This window comes from Capricornis sumatraensis, chromosome 5, assembly GCF_032405125.1.
Source record: "Capricornis sumatraensis isolate serow.1 chromosome 5, serow.2, whole genome shotgun sequence".
NCBI lineage: Eukaryota > Metazoa > Chordata > Mammalia > Artiodactyla > Bovidae > Capricornis > Capricornis sumatraensis.
Window position 1 is genome coordinate 110,045,187 of NC_091073.1, and position 23,563 is coordinate 110,068,749.

Consider the following 23,563-nt stretch of genomic DNA (forward strand, 5'->3'; position numbering starts at 1 on the left):
GTAATATACGTATGAATGAAGAATTATCTCTAGAAAAAGCACATAAACTTGCAAACTGTTTACAGAAAGGCTACAACAACTTGTAAGGCTCAAGTCCATTGAGCTGGATGGATCTCAGTGTTGGGAACTGTTCTCTTAGGTTCATTTCTGATTTGAGCCTGCAGGGGAAGGGGCGTGGCCCCCTGAGTGACAGGTTGGCTCTGGGGCCTGGCAGGGACAGTGACATCTCAGAAGGACTCCCTGGAGAGCCCCTCTCCCTCTCATCCACACTCAGCCCAGAGGGCCCTCTGCCCGCCCCGCCCCCGCCATGAGCCCCTGCCTCCTGGGCTGTGTGGTCTTCTGTCTCCTGCAGGCAGGTGAGTCCTGGGGGGCAGGGTCCCCTTCGTGGTCCCAGCACCAAGCCTCTGTGCTGTGACTGCAGCATCGGTCCTCCTTCTCCACAGGGGCGGTCCGTGCTGGTGTCACTCAGGACCCCAGATTCCAGGTGGTGAGGACAGGACAGAGCGTAACACTGAAATGTACTCAGGATCTGAACCACGACAGCATGTACTGGTACCGACAAGACCTGGGACACAGGCTGAGGCTGATTCATTACTCATCTTTCACTGATGCCACTTACAAAGGAGATGTGCCTGACGGCTACAACGTCTCCAGATCAAGCACAGAGAACTTCCCTCTCACGCTGGAGTCCGCCAACCACTCCCAGACATCTGTGTACTTCTGTGCCAGCAGTTACTCCACAGCGGTGCAGGGTCACCTCCTCTCTGTGCAGAAAGATGGGGGAGGCCCTTGTAGGCTCCTAGCACTGAGAGTCTCAGGGCTTTGCTGCCCCATGCCTTCAGTGTGACCCTGGGTGTGTGGTCTGTGCTGGCCCGGACCTCACTCCAGGCCTTGTCCACCATCCATCTCTGCCTTTCTCTGCATCCTCCCTGTGAGCCAGGAAGATGCTTCTCTAGCTCCGACTCCTGGTCATCACCTGAGCCTGAGACCTCCAGGAGGGAAGGCTGTGGGAAATCAAATACATCTAGACCCTCTTGTCTCTCCCTGGGCATCTCATTGCTGTCTTTCTGAAACTGTTCATCAACCTGGCTTTCACGCGCTTTCTGATGTTGCACATCTTTCCAGAGGGGGCAGGGTGTTTCCACCCTTCATCTCTCTGGCCTCAGCTCCCCTGTCCTCTCTTCTCCAGTCACGCTGCTCCTCCCTCACCTGGGTCATGTCCCTTCCCATCTCAGAGACACCAAAAATGCATCCTATGCCCTGCGGAGGGGTCCTGCCTTTCCTAGTGATTAACTCCTACCTGTGATCCCATTCAAGGTCCCACTGTGTGGTCAGGCACGTCCAGGTACACCTGTTTCCCAGATGAACTGTGAGCACAGGTGGGATGTCTTTCTTCTGACTTTTGAGTCCTAGATTACGGACTTTTCTCTCCTGGATGTGGTCTCTGTCTACTCAGAAGCAGGGCTCTGTCTCCCGTGTGTGTCTCCTCCTTGAGCTCCTGTGATGATGGAGCTGCATGGGTGCCGGGACAGCTGATCAGTGTAACAAGACCAGTGGAGACAGTGGGATGTAGCATCTCCTCTGCGGACCCTCCTGGATCCAGGTCAGTAAAGACACAGAGCTACAGAGCATCCCCCTCCTGGACTCCACAGCCTTACTTCTTCCCCTCAGTCATTTCTGGTCCTGCTCCCTCCTCCCCCTGAAAGAGAGGATGTTTGTAATGACCGTTAGCCTGTGAACAAATGACTTTTGAACAAGCAGATGCTCTGATAGCAGTGAAAGTGAGAACTACATTGCTTTTGCAACAATGCCTCTTAGGTTTCCAGAAAAGCAGAGTTATTATTGTATGGATATATTACACACCAGTGTTTTAAAGGTCAGTGAAAGCTCTGAGGAACCTGTGTTTTAATGAGTGGTGACTTAGATGAAATGTGAGGCTCTGCTGAGGGCTGTGGAGACGTGAAGCTGCATGGAGATTGAGGAACACAGACAGGGCCATCGGTCTGTGGCCCACAGAAGGGAATAGAAGCTTCCAGCCCAGGTCTCTTCCCGGGGCATCATTTCATCCCTTGTGTCTCTGAATATGTCAGTGACTTCATCAGGCTTCTTGGGCCAAATCAAGTCGGCCCCTCCATTGCCCACCCTCGCCTAAGAAGTGAGCGCCATGGAGCCTGTATGACTATGGGACCGTGTGGCGGGGGTGCCGGACTGGATCGGAAATAGGGGGACTCATGGGAGACCATGATGTGCAGGTAAGGCAAAAAAGTCACTACCTGGTGTCTGGCTTTGGGGGCTTCCCAGGTGGGAATAATGGTAAAGAACCCACCTGACAATGCAGGAGACTTAAGACGCAGGTTCGATCTCTGTGTAGAGAAGATCCCCTGCCGAAGGGAATGGCAGCCCACTCCAGTATTCGTGCCTGGGAAATCCCATGGACAGAGGAGTCTGGGAGAATAGGGTTGCAAAAAGTCAGACACAACTGAAGGTGCTGTTGACCCTCTGAGTGCCCTGCAGGCAAGGGGAGATGGAGGATGAGAAGATTAATGTAGAGATGCAACCTGTGAGCCCTGTGGGAAGGCAGCCCTAAAACCCACACATTGCTGTGTTAAAAGGGGAGCTTGCCAGCGTGCTTGCTAAGTCGCTTCAGTTGTGTCCAACTCTTTGCAACACTACGGACTGTAGCCCACCGGGCTCCTCTGTCTAAGGGATTCTCCAGACAAGAATACTGGAAGGGGTTGCCGTGCCTTCCTCCAGGGGATCTTTCTGAACCAGGGATCTAAGCCACGTTTCCTGGGGCTTCTGCATCCCTGGCAGATTCTTTACTGCTGAGACACTGGGGAAGCCCAAAAAAGGGGAGATTATAAATATTTAAATTCGTCATCTATGTATACTATCGGGCTGGCCAATAAGTTCATTCGGGTTTCCTGTAACATTTTATGGAAAATCTTGGAATGTTTTGGCCAACCCAATGTACATTACATGTCTCTGAAGTCATGGGCATTGACAGAGGCAGTGATGTCACCATGGGAAGTGCCCTATGGGGACGGGTGACGGCCCCCACCTCCTCTGCTCATGCTCACAAGGACCCTGAGTTGGTGAACTTCCCATTGCTGCTCTGTCCCTGCCATGGGCTCCAGGCTTCTCTGCTGGACGACCCTCTGTCTCCTGGGGGTGGGTAAGTCCTCAGCAAACCAAGTGGTTCCAATGTATTTGTGTGTGGCGCGGGCGGGGGCGGGGGGGGTGCGGATAAGGCTCTGCCTGACTGTCCTCCATTTCTGTCCCCACAGGTCACACAGGAGCTGGAGTAGTGTCCCAGTCCCCCAGGCACAGGGTCGCAGGGAGGGGCCAGAATGTGACTCTTCGGTGTGATCCAATTTCTGGTCATATTTCCCTTTATTGGTACCGACAGACGCTGGGGCAGGGCCCGGAGTTTTTGACTTACTTTCAAAACGAGCAACAACTAGACAAATCAGGGATGCCTAAAAACAGGTTTTCTGCTAAGAGGCCTCAGAGCACGTACTCCTATCTGAATATCCAGCCAGCGGAGCCCGGGGACTCGGCCGTGTATCTCTGTGCCAGCAGCCCAACCACAGTGCGGCGCAGTCACCTCCTTCCTGTTCACAAACCTCATCCTTCTCTCTCCTTGCAGCTCCCAGAGCCTCTAAATAGGTTGTTTTTTGCTTTCCACTCACCAATATGTGGCGCTAGTGGTAAAGAATTTCTGTGCAATGCAGAAGACCCTGGTTTCAACCTTGGGTCAGTAAGATCCCCTGGAGAAGGGAATGGCCACCCACCCAGTATTCTTGTCTGGAAAATTCCCTGGACAGAGGAGTCTGATGGTCTATGTTGTCGTAAAGAGTAGGCACAACTGAGCACACACACCCCCCCCTCCCCCAACAAAAAGAGGTAGATTTGGACTCAGCTGTTCTTTGGATAGAAAGAGACCATGGATTAACTCCTGAGATACTGCAGCCATAAATGTTGGTGGATAGAAATCATTAAGGGTCACCGGGTTCCAGCAGTCTCAGGGCCAGCTCAGTGCTCCAAGGCACGGATCACAGGCTTCTATGGGACCTGCAGGTGTTTGCCCACACACACAACTTCAGCTGCCTTTGTTTGTAGTGAGTTCCCCTGAGGTTGTTGTTGGCAACTGGAAAGTTTCCGACTACCTCCTCAGGCATATTCCTTCTAAAGCCTCTCCCATCCCTGTCACAGGTGGCACTATCAGTAATGAACCCGACTGCCAATGCAGGAGGCTTAAGAGACTTGGGTTTGATCCCTTGGTTGGGAAAATCCCCTGGAGGAGGGCCTGCCACCCACTGCAGTATTCTTGCCTGGAGAATCCCATGGCCAGAGGGGTCTGGCAGGGTACAGTCCATAGCGTCACACAGAGTCAGACACGACTGAAGCAGCTGAGCACACACGTCCCTGTTACATTGCAAGTTTCCCACAACATAGCATCAAGCCTATCTTCCTGTTTGAAGTAAAATCCTTACTTACTACTTCTGTGCCAGTCAGTTGACAAATACAGTGTTGAAAACAGTAAGACTTTATTTCCTTTGCCTCATTTAAGCAACCCACTTTCTCTATTTTGTTTTCATGTTTTCACTGCTGCAGTCCTGACAGACTAAATCATACTTTCGCAACCTCTCCAGTTTCATCCTGATTCCCTGAATAAATCTGTTCTCTAGAGGTTGTTGTAATTCACACCCTAGGCTTTTGATTTGAAATAATTTCACAGAGTCAGACATGACTGAAGCGACTTAGCATGCATGCATGCTTTGGAGAAGGCAATGGCACCCCACTCCAGTACTCTTGCCTGGAAAATCCCATGGACGGAGGGCCTGGTGGGCTGTAGTCCATGGGGTCGCTAAGAGTCAGACACGACTAAGCGACTTCACTTTCACTTTTCACTTCCATGCATTGGAGAAGGAAATGGCACCCCACTCCAGTGTTCTTGCCTGGAGAATCCCAGGGACGGGGGAGCCTGGTGGGCTGGCGTCTATGGGGTCACACAGAGTCGGACACGACTGAAGCAACTTAGCAGCAGCAGCAGCCCTGAGGTCTTAAACTCAAGAAGACATGATATTTTCTAATGCCTCTATTCCTTTTTATGTGTTTGCTATATTATATATTGTTATACATATTGGTTATAAATATAAATACCTATATTGTAAATAACACCTTCTATCCATTTTCACCCACAGATGAATCTATGAAATCTAAAGCCCTGGTCAGAGTGGATGTGATTATGGGTCATGGTTTCTGTGACCGAAGAGATAACCAGATAACTCTGGTGGGTAGGATGGTAAAGAACCCATCTGCAATGCTGAAGACCTGGGTTCGATCCATCTTGAGAAGATCCCCTGGAGAAGGGAATGGCAACCCACTCCAGTATTCGTGCCTGGAGAATCCCATGGACAGAGGAGCCTGGCGGGCTACAGTCCTTGGAGTCCCAAAGAGTGGGACAGGACTGAGATACTAACACTTTCACTTTTCAAGAGGTAACCCAGCTGCAAGACTGGGATTGAATGGCATAGCCTCGGCCATGATAGGGGTACCCTGAGCCTTGCATAGCAGATAAAGGGAATGACAGTCGCCCTAAACCCACTTATTAGAAACTGTAGTCACTCAGGACACCAAGGTTCTTTCCCAAGAGCATGAGTGCACAGAGGGGGTAGTTTTCCTGGTCTTTGTGGTATCAGCAAAGCTTTCCTGGCTCTGGGGAGCAAGAAAGGTCGGATACACACAAGAACTCCTTACTCTAGCAATTCCATTTGAAGGACTCCCTTTCCAGATTCTCGTCTTCAATTTTTTCCCCCATTTTTCCCATCTTTGCCACATGAACTTGGCAGATTCATCTTCCTTATAATGCTATGTTGTACCGCTGTTTTCATATCTTCCAATTCCACTGCTTCTTCCAGAACCATCTGTTCCCTCCCTGCTGCTCCAATTGGCACAGGGTTCAAGTTAATCATTTAGTGGCGACTGTTCCTGGCTGATCTCAGTTCCATCCATCCTTATCTCCCCATGAGATACTGTTCCTCCGTGATGGCTTATGGCTTTATAAGATGTTCTTTTTTGTTCTTACATTCCAAGTTTACTTTTTATTCAGACACAATTCACCCCATCTCAAAGGCAATTTCATTATCTCCTCAGTCCTTTGCTGATCTATATTTTGGAGTTAACACTGATTGTCTTTTTTTTTTTTTTTTTAGCAGTTTTGTTTATCTTTAGTAACGAAGATAAAAGAATCTCCTTACACTTCAACTTCTGCGTTTCTCTTACTACCTTTAATAAACATTTTCTTTCATTTCTCCCATCGTATTCCTCTCCCTTTCGGAAGACAGCTTTAAGAAGAAAGATCTCAGTTGGACTATAACTGCCAGATAATGAGATAGAGGTTAAGTAGAATGAAGATTGCCTATTAAGTATGATAAATCAAAGGGATAGTTAGGGTTAGAATTAGTGTTGGGATTAGAATTGAAGGAAATTGAGTATAAAATGTGATCACTCAGACATTTCCCAGCACCCCTTGGACCACTGCAGAAGAAACAATGGTGACGCTTCAGTTATTGGCCACAAGGTGGCACTGTGATGCCGCTGAGATCTGAGGGGCTCTGGGCAGGATCTGGGAGAGAAACCTGGGAGGGAAAGTGTTAAGAAACAGGCAGGGATCCAGCAATAGGCAGCTGTTGAAGTTTTCAGTTATTTCCAGGCTACCTAACAACTATGGAAGAAGTGGGAGGCCCCTCTAAACCTTAATGAGATCAGCAGTTGAAGGGTTTGGGCAAAGCAGCTTTGATGTCAGGCAGGGGCAGGTGCAGACAGAGGAGCAACTGTCTCAGAGGAATACCAGGGACCCAGGGGCTGAATCCATGCACCCAAAACTCAGTGCACTGCAGCCGCGCCCATCTCCCCTGCAGCAACATCTAAGCCAGGAGGAGCTGATGTGCCTGAGCCAAGTCACAAGGAACCCTGGGAGAATCTGCAGGAGTGGGGGCCAGCATCCCAGGCAGGCCCATCTGGCCTTTGGAGAAGAGCCCCAGCTCCCTCTCTCAGCCCTGTGGATCAGAGCAGCTAGCAGGGACAGTCCTCCTGGCCCTGACCCTGCCGCGAGCCCCAGACTCTTTGCGTGAGTCTTTGTCTCCTGGCATCCGGTGAGTTCAGAGCTGGCTGAAACCTCTGCAGGGTTTGCAGAGTCCCAGCTCCAAGCCATCCCTTTCCTTCTCAGAGCCAGGTTACTCTACTCACTAAGCCATATCTTTGCTGTGTGTATCTGCTTCTCCAACAGGACCAGTGGATGCGGCAGTCACCCCGAAACCAAGAGACCGCATTATACAAACAGGAAACAAGATGGTCCTCGAATGTTCTCAGCATATGAACCACTTGAGAATGTTCTGGAACCGGCAAGACCTGAGACAGGGGCTAAGGCTGATCCATTATTCAAACGGTGTCCGTGACACTGGCTGGGGTGGGTGATACTCAGATACAGATACTGTATCCCTCTGAATTCGGAGCAAGAAGGAGATTTTCCCCCTGACCCTGGAGTTGGCCAGGACCAACCAGACCTCCTTGCGCCTCTGTGCCAGCAGCGAACCCACAGCGTGGCATAGCCAGCTGCTCTCTGCACAAAAAGGGCAGCCACAGGCACGAGGCGGACCCTTCTTCCTGAGGCCACGTCTCACCAGGGGAGAAAACTGCTCATTTTGGAGATCTCACGAGACTAGTGTGAACGGAGCTCCATCAGCGTAAAGTGTGTGTGTATGCTGCAATTCGAAAAGACACATGACCTCATTGTTCACTGCAGCACTATTTACAACAACCAAGACACGGGAGCCACCTAAATGTCCGTCAACAGATGCATAAATGAATGAAGATGAGGTTTATATATAAATAGAATATTACTCAGCCATAAAAAAAATGAAATGATGCCATTTGCAACAACATGGATGGACCTGGAGATTATCATAACACATGAAGTCAGACAGAGAAAGACAAATATATGATATCACTTTCACGGAATCTAAAAATGATATAAATGAATTTATTTACAAAACAGAGATCGACTCACAGACACGGAAAACAATCTTATGGTTACCCGAGGGGATAGCAGGGTGGGAGAGAGATATATTAGAAGATTGGGCTTAACATATGCACACTGCTACATATAAAATAGACAACAAGGACCACTGTACAGTGCACGAAACTATATTCTGTGTCTTGTAATAGCCGATAATGGAAAACAATCTGAAAAAGATTATATATATGCATATATAACCGAATCACTTTGCTGAACACCTGAAGCGAACACAATATTGTAAATTAATTATATCAATACTTCAATTTAAAAAGTTTTAAAAAGTAAATTCAAATAGCACTTAATGTTACATCTCTCAATTGAGAATATTCTGGTAATTGAGCAAAGCCAAGGAACAGCAGCATCCAACATGAAATTTCTATTTCTTTTTCTTTTTTTTAAGCAGAAAGCACCCAGGCAGCTTTAAATTCCCTGAGTGATCTGAGCTCTCGCATCTTGAAACTGTTACATAAAACTGCTTGGGGCTCACTGAATACCAGGCAAGAATTCTCCAGAGGAAAAACAATCTCAGTAATAAATTATAAAACACACAAGTAAACAAAGCACTTAGGAGAAATGTTAGTAGATGCGTCAAACAGCTGCATTAAACCCCAAGATTATTTATATGCAGAATTATCAAAATTGGATGACAAACTAAGCCGCTCTTGTGGGCACAGGGCAGGATTTTGCATCTTCTCAGGTTACGAGGCCTTCTGAGGTCGCAGAGACCATCTCACGCCTCAGTATTTTGTACATATGACTATTCCCATAGTCTCTTACTTGAGTGTGGTTCACTTCTAAGCTGAACTGCATGGAACACAAGCATAAAATTGTACATGACTCCCACTTGCATGCAGTTTGGTAATTTAGAAAGAACTTCATTTTTATCATCCATTTGATTTGGATTAAAGTGTATAAGTCTAATTTTTTCTTGTAAAATATAAAATTTTTATCGGGCAACAATTTCATTCACCCCTAGGCCGTATCCTTCCTTGACTCCTTACAGGTGGAAGTCCACACACAAAGGGCAGTTTCTTCACGTGGGATCCATTGGCTCCAAGACTGGGGGTTCACAGCTGGGTTTCACAGGAAGGGCAGACCCTAAGTGCTGCTCACCCATTGACCTTCTGTGCCACATACACCCTGGGACAGGGGAATACAGGTTGACCCAGGACCTGATCAAGACAAGAGAGCAGGTTGCTTGCTGGGCAAAAACTCCACTCACCAATTGGCCAATCTGCTGAAAGTCTAAATGGTGAAATTGATGAATAAACAATTTTGATAAGTTATGGTGTTTACAGCACTTCAGGATGCTTGGAATGATTTCAACAGTCTTTGGGCTTTTTTTCTTTTGAAGTTTTTGATTGGCTACAGCTTTCAGCCATTGATTCTCAGCTGTTTCTGGGCAAACTTGTCAGTCCAGTTTATTTGAGGTCAAATTTGGATGTTGTATATTTCAGTCACTGAGGATTTCTCACGTTCTCAATATTTGATGCCTGTGATTGTTCTTGTCTTCTCTTATTTGTGTGTGGTTCACTTGTAAGGTGAGTTGCTTGGAATACAAGCAACAACGTGAACCCTTCTCCTGTGTAATTGTGTATTTATGTTTTAGGAATACTTTAAGGTGTAATTAATAGGGAGAAAATGCTCTAATTAATATATATATAATGCTCTCAGTTCAGTTCAGTTCAGTTCCGTCGCTCAGTCGTGTCCGACTCTTTGCGACCCCATGAATCGCAGCATGCCAGGCCTCCCTGTCCATCACCAACTCCCGGAGTTCACTCAAACTCATGTCCATCGAGTCGGTGATGCCATCCAGCCATCTCATCCTCTGTCGTTCCCTTCTCCTCCTGCCCCCAATCCCTCCCAGCATCAGAGTCTTTTCCAACGAGTCATCTCTTCGCATGAGGTGGCCAAAGTACTGGAGTTTCAGCTTTAGCATCATTCCTTCCAAAGAAAACCCAGGGCTGATCTCCCTTAGAATGGACTGGTTGGATCTCCTTGCAGTCCAAGGGACTCTCAAAGAGTCTTCTCCAACCACAGTTCAAAAGCATCAATTCTTCAGTGCTCAGCTGTCTTCACAGTCCAACTCTCACATTCATACATGACTACTGGAAAAACCATAGCCTTGACTAGATGGACCTTTGTTGGCAAAGTAATGTCTCTACTTTTGAATATGCTATCTAGGTTGGTCATAACTTTCCTTCCAAGGAGTAAGTGTCTTTTAATTTCATGGCTGCAATCACCATCTGCAGTGATTTTGGAGCCCCCCAAAATAAAGTCTGACACTGTTTCCACTGTTTTCCCCATCTATTTGCCATGAAGTGATGGGACTGGATCCCATGATCTTTGTTTTCTGAATATTGAGCTTTAAGCCAACTTTTTCACTCTCCTCTTTCATGTTAATCAAGAGGCTCTTTAGTTTTTATTCACTTTCTGCCATAGGGTAGTGTCATCTGCATATCTGAGGTTATTGATATTTCTCCCAGCAATCTTGATTCCAGCTTGTGCTTCTTCCAGCCCAGCGTTTCTCATGATGTACTCTGCATATAAGTTAAATAAGCAGGGTGACAATATGCAGTCTTGACGTACTCCTTTTCCTATTTGGAACCAGTCTGTTGTTCCATGTCCAGTTCTAACTGTTGCTTCCTCACCTGCATACAGGTTTCTTAAGAGGCAGGTCAGGTGGTCTGGTATTCCCATCTGTTTAAGAATTTTCCACAATTTATTGTGATCCACACAGTCAAAGGCTTTGGCATTTGGCATATAATGCTCTAATAATACCTAAATATACAAAATAAATACAAAATGCTCTAATATAATATACGCTCAGTCATGCTGACTCTGTGACCCCATGGACTGTCCATGAAATTCTCCAGTCCAGAGTGTGGAGTGGGTAGCCTTTCCCTTCTCCAGGGGATCTTCCCAACCCAGGGACTGAAGCAAGGTCTCCTACATTGCAGGCAGATTCTTTACCAGCTGAGCCGCAAGGGAAGCCCAAGAATATTGGACAGAGTAGCAGATCTTCCTGATCCAGGAATCAAACCAGGGTCTCCTGCATTGCAGGTGGACTCTTTACCAACTCAGCTATCAGGGAAGCCCAAATCAATACACATATTTCTGGGTAAGTTTTGACAAGGGCATACACCAATGCAACCATGACTGAAATCAAAATGAAGAACATTCCCTTCACCCAAGAAGTTTTCCTCATGCCTCTTCCAAATCAGTTTATTTCCAAGAAAACCACTTTTCTGATTATATGACTATCAGTTCAGTTCAGTTCAGGTCAGTCGCTCAGTCGTGTCCGACTCTTTGCGACCCCATGAACCGCAGCACGCCAGGCCTCCCTGTCCATCACCAACTCCCGGAGTTCACTCAGACTCACGTCCATCGAGTCAGTGATGCCATCCAGCCATCTCATCCTCGGTCGTCCCCTTCTTCTCTTTGCCCCCAGTCCCTCCCAGCATCAAGGTCTTTTCCAATAAGTCAACTCTTCGCATGAGGTGGCCGAAGTACTGGAGTTTCAGCTTTACCGTCATTCCTTCCAAAGAAATCCCAGGGCTGATCTCCTTCAGAATGGACTGATTGGACTTTTGTCTAATAGGAAATGCTGTTTTGATTGACCTCTTTTTCTCAAAATTATTAATTTTTAAATTTTATTTTATTGATTTTATTTTTGGCTGCGCTGGGTCTTCACTGCTGCACGGGGTTTCCTCTGGTTGTGGTGAGAGGGGGGTCTTCTCTAGTTCTGGTGCGCAGCTTTCTCATTGCGGTGGCTTCTCTTGTTGACGAGCGTGGGCGATAGGGTGCACAGGCTTCAGTAGTTGTGGTGGGTGGGCTTGGTAGTTGTGGCTTGTGGACTTTAAAACACAGGCTCAGTAGTTGTGGCACACAAGCTTAGTTGCTCCAAGATATGTGGGATCTTCCTGGATCAGGGATTCAACTCGTGTCTCTTGCCTTAGCAGGCAAATTCTTTCCCACTGAGCCACCAGAGAAGCCCCTCAAAATTATAATTTTTGAAATGCACTCAAATTTTGTCTATCAGTACTTTTCCCTTTATGTTACTGAGTAGTAGTCTATCGTATTGGAGAAGTAAATGACAACCCACTCCAGTACTCTTGCCTGGAAAATCCCATGGACAGAGGGGCCTGACGGGCTACGGTCCAGCGGGTCACAAGAGTCGGACACGATTCAGCAACTAATCCACCACCTCCGGTCTATTGCATCTCACAATTTGCTTATCCACCCTCCTATGGATGGATGACTAGGTTGTTCTGGTTTTCAACTCTTATGAATAAAACTGCTCTGAATGTTCTTGTACACATCTTTTCAGGTAAATGCATTCATTTCTCTTAGGTATAAATGTTAAGGGTGGAATTATTGATTCATAGGGTAAAGCCATGTTTGCCTTTATTAGAAGCAGTCGAACAGTTTTCCAAAGTGGCTGCACCAATGTACAGCACCAAGCGTAGGGGGTCCCCTGTACCCCCATCCACACCTGTATTTGGTATTCTCCTTTTTATTGTTAGCCATTCTATTGGGTTTATAGTGATGTCTCATTTACACTTTATTAATCAGTAATGATATTTACTTTTTCATATCTTCCTATCTTTTTTATAACATGCCTGCTTTTAAATTTGTTCATATTTAAAAATCATGTTGCTTTATGTTACTAATTTGTAGAGGATATTTTTATATCCAAGATAGGAGCCTTTTGACCATTAAATAGATTGACTCTGTCTTCTCCCACTTGGCTTGCCTTCTTGCTTTTTTAATGCTGCCTTTTGGTAAACTGAAGATTAAAATTTTTATAAGGCCTAATTTATCACTTTTTCTTTTTCACCTGGTGCCCTTTGCATCCTGTTTGCCTATCCCAAAGTTATCTTTCTATTTCTTGTTCCACTGCTTCACTTTAATAACATAATTCCCTGTTCCTTGCCGTCAGCTGGAAATGACCTACCTCCAAAATCACGACTTAAACATCTCACTCTGCCCACAGTGTCCTATCCTCGCACACCTATCCTTTGACACTAGCAGGATCTCCTAGCCATTGGTAACTAGTATTCCTTTCTTCTACTCCTTAGGATCCTTCCATATTTTCATCACCTCCTGATAGAGTAGATTTGATGATGTTACATTCTTTTAACCCTTCCTTGCAAATATTCCTTCTTCAGCCATGACCTTTTAGGTTGCCCTCACATTACAGAAACCCAAACCAGAGTGGATGCATTGATCTCTCCTTTTCATAACAGCAGCTGAGAGCTGTCAGAGTAAGTCACATCTGTACAAACTAGTATCTAATGTGACAAATCGAGTCACTAACCTTACCTGCTTTATTTATTTATTTTTGAGTTTCCTGATCTTTATTTTTTTTATTTTACAATATTGTATTGAGATACTAGTTAATTCACTCGCTCACTTTCCAAAACACTATTCCACATATATAAAATGCTTTCCACTCTCTGTAAAATATGCCCACTTCTTGCCTCTTAATTCAAGGGTGAATTCTACAGCAGAGGGCAGTGCCCTTCCAGGGGGATCTTTGTGGGGCCCCTGGTCTCTATGGAATATGTGAAGAAACCCACCCTGCTGTAGACTTCCCTGAGTAGACATAGGTGAGGAGTAGAGTGTGAATTCCCTGGATCCCCTTCAGAGTCTGTGTCCTGAAGTCACACTATTTATCTTCACATTGCATATTCCTCTCTGCTTCTGCCGCCTGTCTCAGCAATGCTAATCGCGGAACATTAGACATTGTGTTACTGCTCATTGCAGAATGTTGGAAATTTGTCATTGCTAATTGCAGACAGTTAGAACTTTTCTTACTGCTAATTGCAGAATGTTAGAACTTTCTCTCTTTTTTAAGGCAGAATACAGTCTCCAAGCTCATTTTCCCCTTTTCGCCTGGCTGCTGCTACTGCTAAGTCGCTTCAGTCGTGTCCGACTCTGTGTGACCCCAGAGACGGCAGCCCACAGGCTCTCCCGTCCCTGGGATTCTCCAGGCAAGAACACTGGAGTGGGTTGCCATTTCCTTCTCCACATCTGCTATTTTACCCAGCAAGGTGATAGCACGTTGAGGAGGACCAATGAAGATCCTATTTATAAAGGTGAGACAGGGTTCAGGGAAAGCAGAAAAGGAAGGAGAAGCGTCCTAAGGGTGGCATAAGTGGGTGGCTCTTATCCTCACAGACCTGAAAGTTGGGGGGGGCGGGAGGTGCTGTTTCCTGGGCAGTAGGGTGTTGTAATTTAGGGAGCCAGGTCTGGCCTTTGGTAAGAAAAAGTAGCTAGGATGAAATGTAGGGAGGAGAAGGAAGCCACGGATAGACATTTATTATAAACCAGGACAGTGGTGCCTTGCTTCCCTTCACTCTCCTGCCATCATCTAACTCAATCTAGACGAAGCCCAGTTACTAAAGGTCAGAATCACAGGGTAAGATGGGTCTGTAGGGATAAACGGTAACTCCCCAGAACTGAGGATGGGCTTGAGGACAGTAAACCTCAAGTTAGCTAGGTCCCTGCCCGTGAGTGGATCACGGCTGAGGCTTGTTTCTGGAGGACCTTCACTCCCAAGAATTTATAGACAACCCAGGCCCCCTGCAGACCCAGTGAGACGGACTAAATCTTAGAGTCTCTGCATCACTGGCCAGTCAGGACAGGGGGGCCGCCCAGGAAAGGAAAATATCCAGACAAGGCTTGGTTTGACCCAGGTATCAAATAGACGAGGGCACACAGGCTGAGAGGGACCTGGAGGCTTCCTCACAGACCCTCCCCCTCGGCTGACATCGTGGTGGGTGGGCTTCAGCACGGAGACCCGTGAGCAGAAGCCGTGGGGCTAAGGAAGGCGAGGGGAGACAGGGCTTCCTGGTTGCTGGTGAGGGTGGGTGTAGGGGCAGCAAAGGGGTACCCGCCTCAGAGAAACATCAGCACAGCTGTGTGGGGACAGACCAGACGTCGCCCTGAGCCTTCTTCCTGCTTGGCCTCCGGAACCCACAGGGTGGGGACAAAGGGGCGGGGCTATCACAGGATAATCCTCCAATCAGAGAGAGCGAAGCTGGAACTCCGCTCTCACCCAGGAGGACCAGACTCTGAGCTCTCGGCGCCTGCAGCCCACCCTGGGGTGCCATGGGCTCCAGGCTCCTTCCCTGGGTGATGTTGTATCTTCTGGGAGCAGGTAAGTCCTGTGGACAAACAGATGATTGCCCTTTGGGGCTTGCCGACTCCCGAAAGCGCCACCTCACCTTGAGGGTAATCATCAAGCTCTCTCCGGTGCTCATTTTATCTCTGTGGTTCCCACAGGCCCTTTGGAGGCTGAAGTCACCCAAACTCCAAGACACTTGATCAAAACGAAGGGACAGACAGCGACCCTGAGATGTTCTCCTATGTCTGGACACAGCAGTGTATCTTGGTACCAACAGGCCCGGAGTCAGGGCCCCCAGTTCCTCTTTGAGTTTTATGAAACACTGCAGAGAGATAAAGGAAACTTTTCGAATCGGTTCTAAGCAAAACAGTTCCGCAACTTTAGCTCTGAGCTGAACGTGAACTTCTTGGAGCTGACAGACTCCGCCCTGTACCTCTGTGCCAGCAGCTTAGCACAGCTGTGCTGAGTCACCAGCGCTCTGTTCACAAATCTCTCTGCCTTGGCTTGAGCAGAGACAGAGCAGTGCAGCTTCCCACCCAGGTTTCCCTCCTCCGAGGGATGTATTTAGCCGCTTCAGATTTGCTTCTTGTGCCCTGCTGAGCTCAGAGCCCAGGGAAGAGCAGTCAGGGTATCCTCTAGGCACTGAATGTTTCCACATCTCCCAGCATCAGCCAAGTAGTGGGGATCATCAAGAGAAAGGGCCACCTGAGCCCTTCGTTTGTGCTAGAGTCTCTGTCCATATCATACCCTTTAAAGCTCTGTGACAGTCATGCAAATCAAATATTCTTATGCCCACTTTATAGATACAAGAGCTGAGGGACACTAAATCATTTTCCCAATGTCTCATGATTTAGAAGGAGCAGAACTGGGAGACAAACATGTCTGTTTACAAACTCCATACTTCCTCCATTTGCCCAGCTGTTCCATCATTAGCCTCTCCGGCCCCATCAGAGAGAGCAGAGGCAGGGCTTCACCTTCACCTGTCCTGCTGGTCAGCAGTGGAAAGCTGATACCACATCGTGGACATCATCATGGCCTCCTCCTTGGCAACACTGAGGAACATAAGATCTCACACGGATTCATTCTCATTTGTATGCAGCCCTCTCATCTTCTTTTCAGTCTGTAGCTCACCTCTTCCTTTTTTACAGTCTGTTTTGATGGACGAAAGTTTAATGCAATTGACATTATAGTTTTCTTTGTGCCTCAACTAGACAAATGCTTCCTCAAACAAGTACCTGGAAATATTCTCCTTAATTTAGTCTAGTAAATTTAAATTTTTCTTTTCATAAATAATAGTAAAATATACATGAAATATATTTTCATGTAAGGAATTAAGCAGAGACTTTGGACTATAAGGAAGGAATATATTTGCAGAGATGTGGAGGGACCTAGATAGGGTCATACAAAGTGAAGTAATTCAGAAGCAGAAAAAGAAATATCATGTATTGACGTTTATAAGAGGAATCTAAGAAAATGGTGCAGATGAACAAACCTTTTTTGGATAAATTAGAGGTCACAGGACCTGGTCCACTGAGCTATGTGGTGGATGTCCACTTCCATGGATCACTGGGCAATGCCAGAGACACAGAGCTGAGGGTCACTTGTCCTCAAACCCCAGCCTCCTCTAGCCTGCACCCTGCCTATGGGGTGGATTGCTAGGCAGTGCTCTTTCTGGGCTCCCCGTCTTCATCCCCAGCCATTTCAGAAATGCTGTTTGTGACAGCAAAGCCTCCATTTATAGAGAGAGGCCATGTATTAGTCCTTGAATAATTGTGTGAGTCTTTCTGGGAAGAAATAATCAAATATACAATTGCCTAGCATGGCCGAAGAATAGACCAACGCCTTGGTTTTGCCTGAATGATTCCCATCAATGCTTTAAAAACTAATGCAGCTTCATCTCCTTAGGCAGCGAAGATTAAAAACAGACTGCTCATTTCAAAGAGTCCTTAGAAGATTGGAGTTAGAACATGTGCCCTGGGGACAGCACCTCTTATCACCCTTTGGCGATAAGCTGTGAGCTGCTGATGAACACTGGAATAACATCACGACCGACACTGGAATGGGTAATAGGAGCATTTTTGCTGCTGCTGCTGCTAAGTCGCTTCAGTCGTGTCTGACTCTGTGCGACCCCATAGACGGCAACCCACCAGGCTCCCCGTCCCTGGGATTCTCCAGGCAAGAACACTGGAGTGGGTTGCTATTGCCTTCTCCAAGGAGCATTTCTAGAGCCAGTGAAAATGTAACTTATTTTTAAATTGAGTTTGGAAATGCAGGCACTAGGGGCCGCTCATATACCTTCTTTTTCAAGTAAGAATTATTCAAGGCTTGTTCTAGAATGAGGGGTCAAAGGCTCTGCTCCAGGTGTTGGCCAGTTTTTATACAAACAGAAGCCACGTTAATCCACACTCAGCACAAAATGAAGTCACCATCGACCTCATCATTCACCCAGCTCACCGATCAGGGGCCAGCGATGTGCGCAGGGCACTTGCGTTCCTTTACCCTTGGCTTATGTTTTAAAATAAGCATTAAAAGAATTAAAAAAAATTTAAAAAAAATTAAATAAGCATTTATACTGTATTCCACGGTCAGTGCCTCTCTGGATATTGTCTGTTTAGACACCACAAATTCTACAACCTGATCAAGGATCTGAGTTTAAAGCTCTCATGTGGTTAGGCTGTTTTTGTTTTTCAGTAAATCGTTGTTGATTATTTTATGTATAGTAGGTTTGTATCCGTTAATCCCTTACTCCTAGTTTGTCCCTCCTTCCCTCTGTTTCCCCTTTGGTAACCATGGATTTGCTTTCTATGGCAGTGAGTCTGATTTTGTTTTGTGTATACATTCGTCTTATTTTTTAGATTCCACATACAGCCGATACCCTGTAGTATTGGTTCCTCTGTCTGGCTTATTTCACTAAGCATAATGTTCTCTGAGTTCATCCACATTGTGCAAATGACAATATTTCATTCTATTTATAGCTGAATAATATTCCATTGTATGTATACAATGTATAATATGTATTATGTAATGTAGCACACACACATATATATACATATATTTATAAGCCACATCTTTGTCCGTTCATCTGTTGATGGGCACTTGGGTTGCTTCTGAGCCTTCTTAATAATGCTAAGCTATGTTCTATAGTTAGAGCTTCCCTTGTGGCTCAACTGGTAAAGAATCCACCTGCAATGCAGGAGACCTGGGTTCGATCCCCTGGAGAAGGGAATGGCTACCCACTTCAGTATTCTTCCCTGGAGAATTCCATGGATAGAGGGGCCTGATCGGCTACAGTCCATGGGTCACAAAGAGTTGGACATGACTGAGTGACTAAAACACACGTTTTACAGTTTAAAAAAAAAAAAAAAGCATCAACAATGTATAAAGACAAATGTTAATAATCCCCCTCCTTCTCCAGACATACCCCTATCCAATCCCATCTTCAGGGTGCGTTTCTTATCTTCTTCTCAATGCTGATGCAAAACTATCTACCCAAATACACCCCCAAAAGTGGGGCCACCTTCCATTAGTCTACTTTGGACATTTTTTTCAAATCAGTGGGTAGAGATCTAACTTGCTTCTATTAACTGCTTCATATTGCATAATGGGGGTGGACAGGTAGGTTAAGGGCCCCATGCATGGTCTCAGAGCTGATAAGTGATGACCCAGATTACAAAGCACAGTTTGTCTGCATCTGTGTTGGAGGGCATGGGAGCTATAGGGTCACTGTGGGAATCAAAGATACAGAACCACTGGGGGTTTTCGGTCTGCAGGTCAGACATGAGAGGTAAGAGGGTCTGAGTATTTCTTATAGTGCTGCCGGTAAAAGCATCGTGATGTTGGCAGAGGAGAAGGGTTAGAGGTGTCTGACTGGGGCTAAGCCCCAGAAAAGCCAAGCTTTGAGCAAATTATTCCAATCCCAAGATGCATCAGAGACACAAATGTAAATAAATCAGGGGAGGAAACTTTGTGAGCAACTGTTGTTAAAATGAGAAGTGGGGAGAGACACAACTGAGTGGTCACTTACCAAACATGAAATGCAGAGGAAGACAACGTTAACTAGACTCCACGCTGGCTCTGATCAGTTCTGCTTGTTAAGGCAGGTGGAAATGGGATAATTGATTGTGCAGGTGAAGTTACCAGCTGGACTACTCCTTTTCTGTCCATGAAGGCTAGAGACAAAGGGAGAAGTGCTGGGGCTGGGACCACAGCTTGCCTGATCAGTTGTCGTTTGTTGTTCACTCTCTACCTCGTGTCTGACTCTTTGCAACCCCATGGACAGCAGCACACCAGGCGTCCTGTCTTTCACCATCTCCTGGAGCTTGCTCAAACTCATGTCCATCGAGCCGGTGATGCCATCCAACCATCTCACCCTCTGTCGCCCCCTTCTCCTCAATTTTCCCCGGTATCAGCACTTACTCGGTGGGGTGCACTAATAAATCATGCTTTGACCAAAGAGACTCTCAGGGGCTGGACACAGGTCAGTTTTCCTGCCTAATAAAGTTGGAGGAAACTTATCTTCTGGAAGGGATTGTGATTCTTGTTCCTTTTATGAAGGCGTGGTGTGCATAAGTGCATGCTCAGGTGTCTCCAACGTTTACGACCCCATGGACTGTAGCCTGGCAAGCTCCACTGTGCATGAGATTTTCCAGGCAAGAACACTGGAGTGGGTAGCCATTTCCTCTTCCAGGGGATCTTCCCAACCCATGGATCAAACCTGCATTTCCTGTATTGATAGGCAGACTTTTTACTACTGAACCACATGGGTAGCCCGCAGGCATCTTAGATATACTTAATTGATTACTATCAGTGAGGCTCAGTGATGTCACCATGGGAACTGCCTTGTGGGAACAGGTGATGTCGGTCCTCCTCTGCTCATGCTCACAAGGACCCTGAGCTGGTGAACCTCCCATTGCTGCTCTGACCCTGTCATGGGCTCCAGGCTCCTCTGCTGGGTGACCCTCTGTGTCCTGGGGGTGGGTGAGTCCTCAGCAAGCAGGTCCAGTGTGTGTGTGTGTGTGTGTGTGTGTATGTCTGTGTCTTTGTATGTGTGATGATGATTACAAATAGGCTCTACCTGATTGTCCCCCACTTCTGTCCCCGCAGGTCACACAAGAGCTGGAGTAGTGTCCCAGTCACCTGGGTACAGGGTCGCAGGGAGGGGCCAGAATGTGACTCTAAGGTGTGATCCAATTCCTGGTCACCAAGTCCTTTACTGGTACCGACAGATGCTGGGGCAGGGTCCGGAGTACCTGACTTATTTTCAGGGCAAGGAGGAACCAGACAAATCAGGAATGCCTAAAAACCGGTTTTCTGCTGAGAGGACTGAGAGCACGTACTCCTATCTCAAGATCCAGCCAGTGGAGCCCAAGGACTCAGCCGTGTATCTCTGTGCCAGCAGCCCAACCACAGTGCGGCGCAGTCACCTCCTTCCTGTTCACAAACCCCTACATGCTCACTTCTCTTCATGGTTCCCAGAAATGCCAGAAAAAGGAGCTACCTGTTCTTCCTTCTGCAGCAGGGGTTAAGTGGATTTGGGGCTTCAGCTGTTCTGATAGTTGGAGGTCAGAAAATTACCTTTGAAAGACTAGAGCATCTGTAGGGTAGTCATAATTTTCGCTTATGGGTTTCTGAGATCCCTTTATATAGGAACTATAAAATTCTATAATTGGGCTAGAATATCAGACTTTAGTCTCAGATAGACTGAAATACACTCTTGTAAAACTATGTAGTTTTAGCACATTTATAATAAACTCTTCATACTGAGTGTCACCAGCTCAGACCACACCGTGCCCAGAGGTAGGCCAGCCAATGCGGAACACTTGTAAGGTCATCTGTAGCTTACTAGTCTTAACAATAAATAAATTAGAATCCTAAGTGACTGATATAAATTATCCACAAGGAATTGTCATCCATAATAATGTATGCTAATGTATGTCCCATATATTGCTTTTTGCTTCTTGACAATCCTGAAGTCATTTTGTGTTTAATTTCCTTCTTCTCTAGTCTATTTCTTTTTAAATAGAAACTCAGCTTGGTTTTCATAAAAGATAACCCTACTTGAGAAGATATCAAAGGAGAATGGTTAAAAAAGATTGGAATAAGAGTCATGTCAAACATTCAGGGTTCTTGGAGGTTTCCAATTTATACTCCTGCCAGAAGTATATGAGCCTTTCAACTGGCTTATATAGACATATGCACACACATGCACACACATTCTGTGGGCTACTTTTTCACTCTCTTAATGATGTCTTTTGATGAAGAGAACTTCTTAATCCAAAATTATTCCACCACCCCCCCCATTGTGGTTTGCATTTTGTATTTTACTGTCTAGGAATGTTTTTCCTGTTTCAAAATGATCATGTTTTCTTATATTTCCACCTAAATTCTTTATATTTTAAACTTTTACATTACAATCTAGTCCAACTGGAGTTAATTCTTTGTATATGAAATGAGGAAAAGGTCATGTCATGATATTCCATATGGATGTTAAATTGACCCAGTATTATCTGTTGAAGCGTAGGTCGCACAGAGTCGGACACGACTGAAGCGACTTAGCAGCAGCAGCAGCACTTTTCTTGCCACTCTGTAATACCACTTTTGTCATATGTCGGTCATTGAATATGTGTTGGTCTGTTCTGTCAGTTCCTGCACAAGTAACACACTGCCTTATTTACTGTAGCTTTATAATATATCAGCTTCCCTGGTGGCTCAGATGGTAAAGCGTCTGCTTGCAATGCAGGAGACCTGGGTTTGATCCATGAGTTGGGAAGATTCCCTGGAGAAGGAAATGGCAACCCACTCCAGTACTCTTGCCTGGAAAATTCCATGGATGGAGGAGCCTGGTACTCTACAGTCCATGGGGTCCCAAAGAATTGGACATGACTGAGCGACTTCACTTTATAATTTATCATATCAAATACTATAAAAGGAAAACCATACAATCACGTCTACAGATATTCAAAAAAAGTTTGATAAAATCTAACATCCATTCCTGATTTTAAGAAAAAAACTCTTAGCAAATTAGGAATACCTGGAAACCTCATTATTTCCATTATTAATGAAGAGCGTTATTAATGAAGAGCATCTCTTCATTAAAGTGAGCATTATGGGTAGTGTTAGTCACCCACTTCTATCAAACTCTTTGTGACCTCATGGACTGTAGTCTGCCAGATTTCTCTGTCCATGGGATTCTCCAGGCAAGAAAACTGGAGTGGGTTGCCATGCCCTTTTTCAGGCAATCTTCCCAACCCATAGATCAAACCCAGATCTCCTGCATTGCAGGCAGATTCTTTACCATTTGAACGACCAGGGAAGCCCGTTTATGGGAAACCTATGGTTAATAGAGCCTTTCTGCAGATAGACTATGATAAGGTAAAGATGCATATTGTAATCTCTAGACCAAACACTAAAAGTAGCACAATGAGGGAAAAACAATTTTTTTTTTAACAAATGATGCTGGAAAAAAATGTACATCTTGTGGGAAAATAATGACTTTCAATTCTTATCTCAATCCGTGAACCAAGACCGGTACACACGAAGGTCCACAGGCCACATAGGGCCTCTGTCTGTTTTTATACAGCCCAGGAGCTGACAATGGTTTTTGCATTTTGAAATAGTTAAAAAAATTTGAAGAATACTGTTTTGTGGCAGATGATGATTATATGAGATTCATATTTCAGTATCCATAAGTAAAGTTTTCTTGGAATAAAGCTAAGCTCAATCTTCCATGTATTGCCTCTGGCTGATTTTGCATAGCAATGGCAGAGTTGAGTAGTTGTAGCAGAAACTTCATGGGGTCCACAGAACCAGACATATTTACTATCTGATTATTTACGGAAAAGGTTTGCTGATCCTTGCCAAAAGCAAAACTTAATATGAGATGGAGCAATATTCCCAAATGATCTTAAAGAGTCTGAACTATAAAGTTTCTGAAAGAAAAAAGAGGAAAAAAAAATGTTCTAATTTTTTAAAGTATTAAATTTTTCTTTATCAAAGTTTTAAAATTTGTATTCATCAAAAGATCCTAAGGAAATTAGGTAATATATGGATAGAGGAGCCTGGTGGGCTAAAATAGTCCATCGGGTTGCAAAGAGGGCATGACTGACTAAGCATAGCACAGATAGATGAGAAAGAGTACGTATTCATAATATAAAGAATTCCTACAAATCAATACTTAAAGTGACAAATTTAATTGAAAATTGTAAATCAATTTTTAAAAGATTTGAATAGGGTGTTCTGATAAGAGAAGATATATAAGTAGGCAGTTTCCTCTTCAAGGAATTGATGGGCTTGTTTCCCTGGCTGCTTGGAAGATGTTTTGGTTGATAGATTTCCACTGGCAGCCTCTC

At 45.6% G+C, this 23,563-nt stretch overlaps 1 gene segment (V, D, J or C); it reads left to right on the forward strand.

Annotated features, from left to right (window-relative positions):
* Positions 1–307: 307 nt before the first annotated feature.
* LOC138080030 (T cell receptor beta constant 1-like) overlaps positions 308–23,563 on the forward strand; it is a 182,497-nt gene continuing 159,241 nt past the window's right edge. The window contains 2 exon segments of the C gene segment in view: positions 308–356; positions 444–731. Coding sequence covers positions 308–356; positions 444–731 — 337 coding nt within the window.